This window comes from Chiloscyllium punctatum, chromosome 7, assembly GCF_047496795.1.
Source record: "Chiloscyllium punctatum isolate Juve2018m chromosome 7, sChiPun1.3, whole genome shotgun sequence".
NCBI classification, from domain to species: domain Eukaryota; kingdom Metazoa; phylum Chordata; class Chondrichthyes; order Orectolobiformes; family Hemiscylliidae; genus Chiloscyllium; species Chiloscyllium punctatum.
Window position 1 is genome coordinate 73,204,719 of NC_092745.1, and position 14,693 is coordinate 73,219,411.

The 14,693-nt window shown below is 38.1% G+C and overlaps 1 protein-coding gene across 13 annotated transcripts in view; it reads right to left on the reverse strand.

The window, feature by feature from the left end:
* firrm (fignl1 interacting regulator of recombination and mitosis) overlaps positions 1–14,693 on the reverse strand; it is a 54,835-nt gene that overhangs the window by 22,121 nt on the left and 18,021 nt on the right. For all 13 annotated transcript variants that reach the window (XM_072573997.1, XM_072573996.1, XM_072573995.1 and 10 more), the window contains 7 exons: positions 13,226–13,315; positions 9,040–9,104; positions 7,519–7,667; positions 6,213–6,342; positions 2,036–2,222; positions 554–636; positions 249–300 (listed from right to left, as the gene is read on the reverse strand). In XM_072573997.1, coding sequence (XP_072430098.1) covers positions 249–300; positions 554–636; positions 2,036–2,222; positions 6,213–6,342; positions 7,519–7,667; positions 9,040–9,104; positions 13,226–13,315 — 756 coding nt within the window. The remainder of the gene's footprint in view (positions 1–248; positions 301–553; positions 637–2,035; positions 2,223–6,212; positions 6,343–7,518; positions 7,668–9,039; positions 9,105–13,225; positions 13,316–14,693) is intronic.

A 14,693-nucleotide genomic window follows, 5' to 3' on the forward strand; every position in this document is an offset into this window, starting at 1 on the left:
CAATATAGAAATTGGTCGATGATAAAGATCAAGGCCCATCATTTTTACCATGTCAGTAATGCATGCTATAACAATTATGGAGTTGTTGACTAATAAGGAGCAATTATTTTCAAAAGCCTAGAAACGAGGCAAGGCAATTTTTAAATAAATCAAATCTTCATTTGGATGGTTTGGCACCTTCAGTTTTCGTTGTCTCCCAAAAAATTGTAATGACAGACATGGCTACATTTAAACATGATTTTGCTTACCAACTGGGCTATGAGACACATATGATGGGCACAAAGTTCAGCACTTCCATAACTGCAAATGAAAACATAATATAAGATACTTCATTATAGGATATGACTATCAAAAAATAAGCCTAATCATTCAGCTTTCAATGAATGAATTTACATCCCCAAAATAGTTGCATAACACTATTCACAATGTACATTAACTCATTGAATTTAAACCCATGTCAGCATTGTTAAAATATTTATTTGCCACTATCAAAAAGGTATAGGCTAAAAGACATGCAGATCACACATTATATTTAATTTTGCTCAATACCTACCGTGCAAGAAAACACCATGCATCTGCAGCCAGTAATGCAGTTAACATATGAGGATTGAGTACAGCATCCAATAAAGCATACTCCTGTCATAAACAGCACAGATTTGAAATAAAAATGATATAAATTTAAATTGAAGCTACTAATTATGGTATACTAAAATATTTAACTGCAAAGATATTTTCTATAATAATAACAATTCTCAATACTTCAAAATCAGGTTAAATTGGTTTGTAACAGCATGAACATGCAGTTATTTGTACGCTGCTGTACAACTGTAAATTTACGATCTCAAATTTTGCAGACGTGAAGAGCAAGAAGAAAAATATTTTAAACAAAGGAATACAAAACCAGTAGGATTCAAGACTATCTGAAAAATCACCAGGTAAAAGATTGTAAGAGATTGTAGCAAAAAACACCTGGGTCCAGATGTTCTGATTGCAAGATAATTGTTGCAAGAGCATGGACAACCGTGCATTTTGAGACCATTCAGAAGTCCTGATGCAGCTGACCCTTTGGGTATTATCCTTGATGCTAAAGCCTCTCATGAGAAGGTACCTACCACCTGGAAGCCTTCAAAAATGTTCCCAGCTCTCACCCAGAATCAGGGACACCAGAGGATTCTAACTGATTTAGCTCAAATGTTATGCAGGAAAAGTTAGAGGAACTAAAAACTGCTTGGACTCCGCGCTATTGAAGTGGCCTAGTCCCTGACTCACCACTAACCAGCACCCCACAAATCCCTATTCCCTTGCTCCACCCCCTAACTTGTCTGTCACTCTCCCACACCCCACCAAGCCTCATTTAGAACCAAAAAATCTTAAGTCCAAACCAAAAACCCTTCAGACTCCCCAAGGACCAACACCATCCAATAAATTCTCCACAACAATCCCCAAGATAACCCACCCCAATTAGGTCAACTCATCAGTCAACTTCCATCCAACATCCCTCCCACCCCACTCAACTTGGAGCACTTATCTACTTACCTGGCAGGCTACACTCTCACTCAGGTGGCATCACAGCCCCCTCACCCAGCTGGCATTATCAGCATTTTTACTTCGCTTACACAACACCTTTCCTTAATGGATGCGAAGTTGATGTTAGCACCTATAAATCAGAATTACTGCAGGAATTTTCAATGCTGATAAACATCACTGCTGGCTACATGGAAACTCCAATAACTCAACCAAAGACTTCTATATTTTTGATCCTGATCTTACCATCAGGACCGAAGACATAAATGAATACTGAAGTTCATATTAACCACCATGCTAATGATTTCTGGTATGCTTTTGTAAATGATGGTACTACACTACCATATATAGCAGCAGCGAGTAGAAATACACTCTCATCTTCATTTTGTAATGGATCTTGTGAATAATTCTTAGTACTTTTTTTCGCAAAAGGAGAATACAAGGAAAGAAAATCTTCTTCAAAATAGCTCAAAGAATGGAATACTTACTTTAAGTCAAAGTTCACACTTACCAAATCTGGAAAAAGAGAAGCTGGAAGAGACGTGATAAAGGAGCACAGATGAGTGCATACATATTCATAAAGGCTGATATTTTTTAGAGCCTGTCCGTTACTCATTACTCCTGGCAACTGCACTGGCAAAGAAAGCTCTGCATAGCATCGGTGGAAGTTATGAAACAGTACATGGACCAAAGGTAACCTAAGGACAAATAAAAAGATAAAAAGTAGGTGCAAATGTCTGTTTCTTGCTGAAAAACATCTGTCATCCTTTGTTATTCCCAGTACAAATCATGTCAGCCTTGACAGTCCTCTGCGGTACAGAATTCCACAGATTCATACCGTCCACAAAGAAATGCTGCCTCACAGCGCCACAGACTGGGTTCATTTCCTGCCTCAGGCGACTGTCTGTGTGGAGTTTGCACATTCTCCCCATGTCTGTGTGGGTTTCCTCCGGGTGCTCCGGTTTCCTCCCACAGTCCAAAAATGTGAAGGTTAGGTGAATTGGCCATGCTAAATTGCCCGTAGTGTTAGGTGAAGGGGTAAATATAAGGGAATGGGTCTGGGTGGGTTGCACTTCGGCGGTCGGTGTGGACTTGTTGGGCCGAAGGGCCTGTTTCCACACTGTAATCTAATCTAATCTAATCTATTTTAAATTTGCACACCCTTATTCTGAGATTATGTCCCTTAACCTTAAATTCTCCCACAAGGGGAAACAACCTTTCTGCCATTACACTTTAAAGTCCCCAAATAATCTCCTGTTTCAATACGATTGCCTCTCAGTCTTCTAAATTCCAATAAGTACATACTGAACTGCTCACTGAGGCTCAGTCCTGCCACTCAGCCCCTGACTTCATTCCAGCCTTGGTCCAAACATAGTCAAGTGAGTTGAATTCCAGAGATGAGGTGATATTGACTGCACTTAACATCAAAGCCACATTTGACTGAGTGTGGTATCAAGGATGAAAATGTGTTGCTGGAAAAGCGCAGCAGGTCAGGCAGGATCCAAGGAGCAGGAGAATCAACGTTTCAGGCATGAACCCTTCTTCAGGAATTCCTGATTCTCCCGCTCCTTGGATGCTGCCTGACCTGCTGCGCTTTTCCAGCAACACATTTTCAGCTCTGATCTCCAGCATCTGCAGTCTTCACTTTCTCCTGTGGTATCAAGGAGCCATATCAAAACCGTAGTCATTGGAAATCTAGGGAAAACTCTCCACTGGTTAGAGTCATACCTGGCACAAAGATATTTGAGGCTGGAGTCAGTCCTCTCAGCTCAGGAGTTCCTCAGAGAGTATTCCAGGCAAATCATCTTCAGCTGCTCAACCTTTACAGATAATTGCGCTATTGCACCCTTTGTGACATATTGAAGCAGTCCATGCCCAAATGCAATACTGAAGTGGAGGTGCGGTGTTGGACTGGGGTGTTAAAAAGTTAAAAATCACATAGCACCAAGTTATACTACAACAGGTTTATTTGGACTATAAGCTGGTGTTGTATGATTTTTAACCAAATGCAATATGACCTGGCAAATTCCAGGCTAGGGTTGATAGTTGGCAACTAATATACACACCACACAAATGCCAGGTATAACCATCTCCAACAAGAGAGAATCTAACTGTCGCTCCCTTGACACTGAATTCCTCTGCCATCAACATCCTGGGGGTAACCAGAAGGTGAACTGGACCAATCCTCTAAGTACTGTGGCTGCAACAGCAGGTCAGAGGCTGGAAGTTTCACAGTGAATAATTCAGCTTCTTAAAAATTCATTTATAGGAGGAGGACATCACCAACCACATGAGCATCTCTATTACCCATCCCTAATTACCTAGAAGGCAGTTAAGAGTCAACCACATTGCCAAGGGTCTGGAGTTACATGTAGGCCAAGTAAAGATGGCAGTTTCATACCCTAAAAGGACACTAATGAACCAGGTAGATTTTTCCTACAATCAATATGGTCATCATTAGACTCCTAATTCCAGATTAAAAAAAAAATTCAAATTCCATTTGCCATGATGAAATTTGAAATTGGATCCCCAGAACATTACCTGGATCAGTGGATTAATAATCTAGGTTAATACCACTAGGCCATTTTCTCCCAACTCCTCAAACCTGTTCACCATCTACAAGGTACAAATCAGGAGTGTGATGGAATGCTCACCACTTGCCTGGTTGACTGCAGCTCCAGAAACTCAAGAAGCTTCACACTATCCAAGACAAGTAGTCTGCTTGACTGGTTACAGATGTGGTGCCACATTCATTCTCTCCACCACCAATACTCAGGTGAAGCAGTGTGCAAGACATCCAGCTCCTTTGACAGCACCCTCCAAACTCATGTCCATGATCATACAGAAGGCCAAGATCAGTAGATATGTGGGAACACCACCACTTCCAAGTTGCTCACCATCCAGGGGTGGCACGGTGGCTCAGTGGTTAGCACTGCAATCTCACAGCAGCAGGGTCCCAGGTTTGATTCCAGCCTCGGGCGACTATCTGTGTGGAGTTTGCACATTCTCCCAATGTCTGTGTGGGTTTCCTCTGGGTGATCGGGTTTCTTCCCACAGGTTCAAAGATGTGCAGGTCAGGTGAATTGGCCATACTAATTTGCCCCATAGCGATTGGTGCATTAGTCAGCAGGAAGTGGGTCTGGGTGGGTTACTCTTCGGAGGGTGGGTGTAAACTGGTTGGGCCGAAGGGCCTGTTTCCACACTGTAGGGAATATAATCTAATCTTGAAATGCATTACAGTTCCTTCAGTTTCCTTAGGTCAGTATACTGCAACTCCTTCCCTAATGGCATTGTAGGTGTACCTACGCCAAACTGATTGCAGGAGTTCAAGAAGGCAGTACACTTTCTCAAGGGCAACTAGGGTTGGAATAAAATACTGGTTTTGCTACTAATACCCACATCCTGGGAGTGAATGAGAAAAGCCAAGTCAAGGAGATAAACTGAACAGCAATGCTTGCTATTCTATTACAGATAATAAGTCGTACAAAATCAAATACAGAAAGGGAATTGGAAATTTCCAGCACAATACCTTGTGAGTCTAGGCATGAGATCAAGAAAATAGGAGCTGCCCAATATGGGTGGAAATGGGTTAATACATTGGAGTGCCACAAATGCCACTCACTATGATAATGTCATGTGGACTTGTAGCAGTTGTAGTGGGACGTACAGCGTAGGATCTCAAGGCAGTGAGACTGAATATCTGGTTCTACCTAAAGTCTCTTTCTATAATTTCAATGTGACCTGTAACTAGTTGCCACCATGTGAAAAATTACATCTTGTTAACTACAGCAAACTTTTCAAGTTTGACTTGGAAGCGGTTTTCTCTACCATATTAGAACAAGCAGACCCTATAGTTTCCTACACTTCAAGAGGATAATGGAAGCAATGCTCATCAATAGCAACAGTTTAAATAGCATAGTGAGCTGGCTTATGCATACAAGAAGCAGCATTGGTGCTAGCATTAGTATATTCGCCTCACAGGATCCTACTGTAATCCCAAATGAAAGCTTTCTGCCACCAACACAACTGAGCAATGTCAAACACAATTTTCATGCTGGTGTGATACTCACTAGTCAAGCTGTATGTCCCAACAAATCTGCACTGCACTGCCTAATCAACAACATGTTTCCTTCAGCTGTTCACAACAGGAAGAGTACAGACCATTCTCAACCAGCCTCCATTTGAAAAACTCAAAACATCTTCTCTTTGACATGATTCCATGACTGGGAGGCACTTGCTGTACAATTCTGACTTTGGAATATATGAACAACAAACTTAAATAATCAGTTGAGCTCATAAAAAAGCTCACTCATGCTTACTAGAAGTCACATAACATTCATAAACAAGCCCTATTTTTCGCAAATAAAATGAATATGTTCAAGTGCCATACCATTTTTTAATTATCCAGGAGGTTGGGGAGGGAAAGAGATTAGCAGATGCAATAATTAGCAATTCATATATTGCTCAGTTCCACACCATACTGCATAATGATCTAGTAGGCTACTGACACTTAATTCATGAATGAAAATATGTGGAGTGAGAGAGGATTATGTTAGACTTACAGCATAAAGTCTTGTACAACAGGTTGCCATTAGAGGTTTATTCAGTTATCATCCAGTACTTTCTACTGGAACCAAACAACTAAGCATGGTTGTGTTTGAAAATATCCATGCAGTGGTGGCCCTTACCTTAGCTTTTCCTCTGAAAACTGGCTGCCAGAACACCAAAGACTTTGAATCTCACAGGACTGCGAGGAAAGTTTGCCTATTATATTAATCAGCAGCAAACATTGTGGAAGGGCCAGCTCCAAACTGAAATCTTAAAATGAATGAGAGAGATATTGAGCAAAATTCCATCACAAAGGCCACAGTTGGCTGAATCAAACATTTCATTACTAATTAAAAGAGATATTAAAAATCTGTTGCACCAAAATTCAAATTGACAAGTACAATTGATTAATTAAAATAATTGTTCTGTTTTAATTGATAACCACTATTAAATGCCTTCGTCTGGAGGCTCATTGAAGAGGTTACCTAGTATGGTGACAAAACACCTGAAAATGAATCTTCCAGCTCAGCGAGCAATCCAGAGAGACTAGTATCTTTACTAAGATGGCTTTAAGCAAAATAGAATCAGAACACAGGAACAGAATATTCATTCTCTCTCTTTGCAGCATCCCAATCCACAAAATAGTTTGAAAAGAACAAAATTTCTGAAGAAAATGAGCTAGTTTTTCCTCTTTAATTTCTAACTCAGACTGCAGCTAAAGAAATGAGTATTGATGAATTAGAATATCGAGGTGCTCACTACCATGCTACCTTTCACATAGTTGTGGGAAGAAACTGGTTCACATCATGTGACACTTTTTTTAAAATGGGCTATTAATTGAGTAGTATTCTGATATCAATGATGAAAGCCAAATTGGCTACACAGATGCAAGCCTGCTGAACTGCCTGTTCTAGGAATTCTCAGATGTCGATCGAGCATCCTGTGATGCGGTATCACACAAATTAATTCTTCTCCCTTAATTTGTTAAAATCCTTTAAAACTAACCTACTTAGCTATTGGAACAATGGACTAGATTCAAGCTCAACTGCTGCAAGTAACACTATACACAAATAAGGCTATACTTAGTACTTTACAATGACTTTTTTTGAAGCAAAGGAAAATGTATCAAGCAGGAAATGTCATCAAGTGCCACCAGCAGTTTGTAAATGCAATTATGACAGAGAATTTTCTTTGCTGTATATTACAAGCATATTTAAGATGTTATTCCAAATTTATTACACTAATGTCACTGTTACTTCTCTAACATTTCATCATCTCAGACCAAGTAACTATGTAAGCCCTTGATATTCATTAGAGTCGTAGAGACTCTAACTCTAAAGCAATTTTGACTGGAATTGTGTTCTGTTCCAACTGGAAAAGGATTTAACCTCAAGGACAAAGCTATTTTAAAGAGATGAAATCAATGTTATTTTACCATGAACTCACCTCGGTTGATTTGTAAAACTCTCTCCACAAAGGGCCTGAATGATAGCAGCTGAGACAAAAGAGTATCCAAAGCAACTGGGACAATAGAAGTAATTTGATCATATAGTTCATCAGACAAAACCGGTGCATACAAACTTGGAGGTAATTTACTGCACAAAAGAATTATAATGATAAATTAGAATTTTCCACTAAATGCAAAAGTGATCATATTTCAGAATCACATTTACCCATTTTCATTACTCTTATACCCATGAAAATTATTTCAAAAAAACTGATTAAAGCTCATCAACCTGAAATATTGGAAAATACAGGCCAATCTGAGTTGGAATCTCCATTTCCAATACATATTAAACAAAAATTTACTAATATAGCCACCCATGATTTTCCAGGCCAGACTTCCAATTAGATAGCTAACCATACCATCTTTTAAGAAGATAGACTCTTTTTTTCACTGTCACATTCCAGTAAATAATCAAATGTTAAAGGTCCCAAAGGCTCTTTGAAAAGTTACTGGGAGAAGATAAGCGTGCAACCTAAGCCACAGGAGTGTGATAGCACATGGTTAAGAGAATAAGATTGCAGATTGATTAGGCGCAGGTGGCAGGAAGATGAGAGGATAGCACAGGAATACTTGGATATAGGAACAGAGGGGGTGGAGGGTTTGGAGTGGGGAAAGTGGGAGATGGGTGTGATTGGAGGGTTAGTGGAAATGATTCAGGAGTCCAGTGGACAGATGAGGTGAATCATGTTAGAATTATCCAGAAATCAGAGCAGAGTCAGTTTTAATCCTCCAATTTTTCCTGGGTAACCACTCAGGCAACTGAGTTCAACCCTGTGAAGTCTCCAACTCCAGCTCAAAGCTAGAGATTTTTTTCAGAGGGTTCTGAAAGTAGGGCAATTGCCCATCATTAGTCTAAACAGCTTGAGCAATCACCAGAACTTCTGAGAGATGCAATAGCTATCTGTAAGTGACTGTTTAACCAGACAGAAACTGTAAGATCAGGGCCATCAATTCTGTTCCTCTTCATTAATGCTGCCTAACCTTCTTCAGTAACATTCACACCTTGTGAACAAATAATGAAGAGACATATCCTAGCATGGCTGAAAATGTGTTGCTGGAAAAGCGCAGCAGGTCAGGCAGCATCCAAGGAGCAGGAGAATCGACGTTTTGGGCATGAGTGCTTCTTTAGGAAGAAGGGCTCATGCCCAAAACGTCGATTCTCCTGCTCCTTGGATGCTGCCTGACCTGCTGCGCTTTTCCAGCAACACATTTTCAGCTCTGATCTCCAGCATCTGCAGTCCTCAATATCTCCTCGAAGATTATATTCTAGCATGGGTCAGCAACATCAGGAAAAAGGGGAAAACTGAGGGAATAAAACAACCCATCCAAACGAAACATTACCCACCAGATTTTAAGCCTGTGACATTCAGTCGGACTATACCTCATCCATATTCTAAATTTACTCCATAGATCAGTGATCAAATACAGAACTGCTGATGTTTACTGATATGTAGCCTTACCTGTACATCTGAAGGTAAAAATGGTGCAGTCGATGACAAGAACTTGAAAGGAAATCAATAAATTCCTAAAATCGAGAGTCAGAAACAGAAATCAAACTTAGGTTGATGCTATAATCAAATTATAAATGAAAATACCAGTTAATCCTAGTCCAATAGAAATCATCATCTGAAACTTCAAATGCATTTAATTCATTCAAACACAGATTATTAAAACTCATGGCATTTTTATTTCTGATGTAAATAATAGTTATTGGCAAAGATATTTTCAAAATTTAGAGTTTCCTTTGATAGTTATTGATGCATTTAAGGATAATTTATCCAAAATTTGGGATCTACCACTTCTTTACTGTGATACTAATTAACATATACATTCTTGCTATGTAATGCTGGACCAGTGATGCAACAGAATGATACTTTGCCTCTAATTATTTAAGTAGCAAGTATATTGTATTTTGTGTAATTTTAAGCAGGACTGAATGATCCATGCCAAGTTATAAAATCCAGTTTCTTTCTTTCAAATAATCAATGTAAAAATAGAAATATATGTCTAAAATGATTGCAAGAATTAAACTTAACATTACGTCTCTAAATAAAAGAAAGCTCTCTGCTGCATTAAGCCTTTTATGAAATGGTAACTTTAAAAATGTGTAGCATTCGCTCATGTAATACATGCATAAGATCATAAAGCACTTTAACCCAAGTCTGTTTCACTGTACAATGAGGTCATGGCTGATCTGTGATCTAACTGAAACTACCCACTTTCTCCCCATATCCTTCAACAATGCTGCTTTCCAAAAAAAAACTGCCAGTTTTATGTTTAAAATGAACAACTGACTTTTACAATAATTGTCAATGTTTAGTTTAGAGTTTCCAAACTTCATTCCTGATTTTTAGGACAATGCCACCTAGGCCTAGATTTTCCAACTAGACAGAACAGTTTCTCCCCCTCTACATTACCCGTTCCCCTGTCACTACTTAAACCTTCTAAATTCCAGGAATGCAACTCTGGTTTGTTAAAGCTTCCCTTAATTTAAAGCTTAGAATCTAGGCAACAATCTGGTAAGATTGTACTGCACAATTTCCAAGACCAATGTATTCCACTTAACTGTAGCATAATTTCTCCTCTTGATTATTTCTTTCATAAATGACAGGCAGGTTGGATTTGAAGTAGCATGAAATGTAATCCTCTCTCCAACATTTCTACTTACTGTGTTTGGTACATTTTATTTGGTTACATCAAGTACAACACTTTCAACGGCTGTCATTGGGACAGTTTATAAATAATTATTTAAGAGTTTCATATAGGAATGTAACGTTTGAGCTGTTTCAGATCTATGAGATCAATAACTCCCTTGCTTGCATCTTGTGATGTTTTACTGTTTGAATATACTACTTTAATTTCAAGGTTTGTGTAAAGATTTGTAGCTCAGGTGTCAGTTGTCGTGGTTGTGGGTATGTTTGTCGAGTTGGGAAGCGGATTTGCATTTTTTGTCCATTAGTTTTGAGGGTACATTCTATTGCAGCTGGAAAGTCTTTAGTTTTTGCATCCCTACGGTTATAGTTGAGTCCCTCAACTAGTAAGGCTTTTTCTGTGACTGTAAGTTGCCTGTTGGAGAGGTTTCTAACCCAGGTGTCTGTCATGTTGTCTTCTCTGCTGTTGGTTAGCTTAGTCATTTTGTCTTGTTCTCTTCCTATATGTGGTTCTGTTCTGTCTTATGCCTGTTCAATTTTCACGATTCACTTCTGATTTGCTGTTTTTGAAATTAATGATTTCTGGCATGCAATTTCTTGTCTGCACCTGACTAGTCTGTTGTGTGTGTCCGTAATCATAATCTGGATCATCCTGAGACTGTTTCATCTGACTGTGTCCCTGGCTTGTGGGTTATTGATTGGTCTGTATCTGACACAGGGTAGTGGTATCGGATTCCTTCAGCATTCATGTAGGGATCAGAGTTATTCGTAGGTAGCGCTTAGGCAGTTGGCACAGGATTCCCATTTCCTTGCCTGTCTTAGCGTTTCTCACCTGTAGGTGTTCAAGATGTGTGTAAAAACTTGTAGCTTGGATGTCAGTTGTTGTGGTTATAGGTATGCTCGCCAAGTTGGGAAGTTGATCTGTAAATCCCAACAACCACAACAACTACTTAATTTATTTAACGTGTGCAGGGTGTAGTATAGGTAATTGAATACTTCTTTCAAAGATCTACCAAAGCACGAGAGGATAATTAGCCAACATCCGTACTGTATCATTATATCACTTTACTTCAGTCCTTCAAATAAGTATAATTAGCTTTTTTGGTTATTTTCTGTACTTATCCATGACATGTTAATAATCTACGTATGTGGAGACAAGTTTCTTGGATCTCTACTGTTTCTATCTTTTCACTTTTTAGCAATTGTATGCAATTTGCAGGTCAAATTTACTAATATGGAAATTCATTTGGTATAATTTTGCTCACTCACCTATTCTAAATTATGTTTTCATCTACACTGTTTATAATGACTTGCTTCATAATCATACCTGGATAAGTGCTTTTCTATTCAATTACAAAAATCTTCAGTGAATGAAGTGAATAATTGAAGTTCATCACAAATGTTTGTGGGAAGGTACAAATTTCAACAATTTGAGTATCTATCCAAACTTCCTAGCCCATCTCCTGCAATGCAGATCATTTCCTAAACAGGATTAATAATCTAGTTTCAATCCCATGAGTTGCAACATTGTTAACATTCTTCAATGTGAAACTTGATACCCTATATAAAACCACAAAAAAAATTGTAGCCCAAAAAGAAAAGGCATTCAGCCATCATATCGTGCTGGCTGAATAAATTAGTTGCCCACTAATTCCACTTTCCAGCATATAGTCTGTATCATTGATAGTGAAGAGAGTGGTGGTCAATTATTGGATGACGATGAACCCTGGCCACATCTTCTGTACCCACACACAAGTTACCATATAACTTTCTAATGGGTTCAGCTTTTTCTTCATTCATCCTCTTGCTCTAATGTACTGATAAAAGATCTTCAGATTTTCCTTAATTTTACTGATGAATATTCTTTCGTACCCTTTTTGTTTTCCTTCACCCCTGTACTTTCCATACTCTATGCTTCCTAAGTCATTCACTTTGTTTGGATTGTCATAGCTCTATTTTTCTGATTTACCACAACCTGCATGCTTCTGGATAACAGTGGGCTCTAGATTTGGCAGTACCATTCTTTTTGTAAGGACTGTCCACACTCTCCATCAAATTCTACTTTGAAGACCTCCCACTTATTTTCCTAAGTAGCTCTTTCAGTCCACTTTTGCCAAATCAATGTTCAGCTTTGTCCAGTTTGAATCATAGAATGAATCATAGAATGTTTGACTTCCTCCGATTTGAAATTTTTACTGATGTTATATCTTTATCCTTGACTCATTCTACATTATGAAGTTATCCAGGTTTGCTCCTAAAATTAACTCCAGAAATGTGCTCCTTGTTGGGTTTATTATGTACTTTCAGCTGTATCTGCAAGTGCATACAATGAATATACACAGACAATCTCCTGCCCAATACTTTTATGAACTATTCAAAAAAAAATCGAATTAGCTTTGTCAGGAATGACCTACCATTACAAATATATGCTAGTTGTCTCTCTGACTGGGTGAAAATTATCAAGGTGTTCAGCTGCTCGATTCCTAATTATAGACTCTAATAATTACTCAACAATAGATAGTAAGTTAACCAGTCTACAATTCTATAGTTCTCCTCAACTTCCCAAAGTAGCAGAGTGACATGTACAAGTTTGGAATATAAAGGAATACTGCCAAATAGAGAAATTATTTGCAAGATTATCATTCAGGAATCTACAAATGTTCATATATATTTCTACTAAAATCTTTGAATGGAAGCCATCTGGCCCTTGAGATTTATCATTCTTCAGTATCACAATTTTCTTCATTATAGTCACTTGCCTTACATTAATTTTAATGAATCCAAACCCCCAATTCAATATTAATTTCCTTAGAAATTCACGTTATCCTGTTTCCCTATTATAAACACTAACATAATCATTCAACATGTCCAACATTTTAATTTTTTAATTTAGAAATCTCATGTTATTAATTTTCAGGGTTACAAATTGTTCCTGATCATCCTCCTTTTCCCAAAATAATTTGAAAAATCAGTACTTGATAACAGCTTGTATTACCTTGACATAATGCACCAATGTGTTGGCAAAAAAACGGCAGAGCTTCATGGTCTTCTGGAAAAGTTTGCAATCAGTTGTATTTGCATTGCCCTAAATGAAATGCAGACATTTAGTAAGGTATAAACTTCAGTTCTATTGCATTAACTCATGAAGGCTTATGTGGAAATGATAACTCTTAGAAAGATTTAAATTTAAGTTAACTCATATCACAGTAAACATTTACAAAAATCAGCAGTTAAAGGACTTCTATAATTATGTCTAAAATACCTAAGGGTTTCAACGTCCTCTGTTTAAAGACATTAGGAACTAATTAGCAAGAAATCTCAGCAAAATTAGTCAATACAACAAATAGTGAATATATAAGGAGCAGGAGGAACAAAAAGGATATGTTGCTAAACTTGGGAAGCACAAACAAATTTCTTGGTGTATCTAAAAAAATTCAAATTGTTGGATACATTCAGTGGTAAGAATAGTAAATTTTTAAACAAGTACGTTAGCATTTGGAAAATTAATTGAAAAATAATAAATCATTGGTGGAATGGGATAAGAAGGAATGAACTTCCTGAGGAAGTGGCGAAATTGGGTAGAATTACAATGTTTAAAAGACATTTGGATTGGTACATGAAAAGGAAAGGTTTGGAGAGATATGGGCCAGGACTAGACAGGTGGGAACTAGTTTAGTTTGGGATTATATTCAGCATGGACTGTTAGGATAGAAGGGTTTGTTTCCATGCTGTATGACGCTGAATCGAAGAGAGAAATGGTTCCTACTGCTGATCACAATCTAACACACCTGTTGGAAACTGTGCATATAGAAGCAAGATTCACTTGGTTGCAGTAATGCTCTAACAGACAAATAGCTCTCAACGTTTTTAGCATTTAGGCACACATAGGAACAATGACCACTTGAATGATTTATCACAGGCCGTTGGTGCTTAAGTTAATAGCTTTCAATTTATTTTTCAAATTTAGAGTAGTGGAGAGGAACTAAAATAGAATTTATGTTCAGAGCCCAAATTTCCAGACATATTCTTTCTTATTGGTTGGATGAGTCAATGGCTAGGGGTTCTTTTGGCGGTGGCCAGGGGAAGGGGGAGACTGGAGAGGAAAATGCTGAAAGCAAGAGAAATCTCATTTCCATCCCAAGAGAAAGTCAACAATGACTTCCTTGTTCTACTAAGCTATTCAAATGCATCTAAATATTGGTGAGACATGATCGGTTTCAAGAAAGATTCTTTTGTTTAGTTCAGGTCTTGCACACATCTCATTTCCCACAACTTGCTCTTCCTCTTTTCCTACTGGGAGAAAATGAGAACTGCAGATGCTGGAAATCAGAGTCAAAGAGTGTGATGTTGGAAAGTTATTTAAGGCTTAAAAAGCTGAACAGCAATCTAGGTTTGTGGAATATATTGCTTTAATTGCATGTAACTGTGATCTTTTGCTATTACATTCTACGTCTTATGGTCCT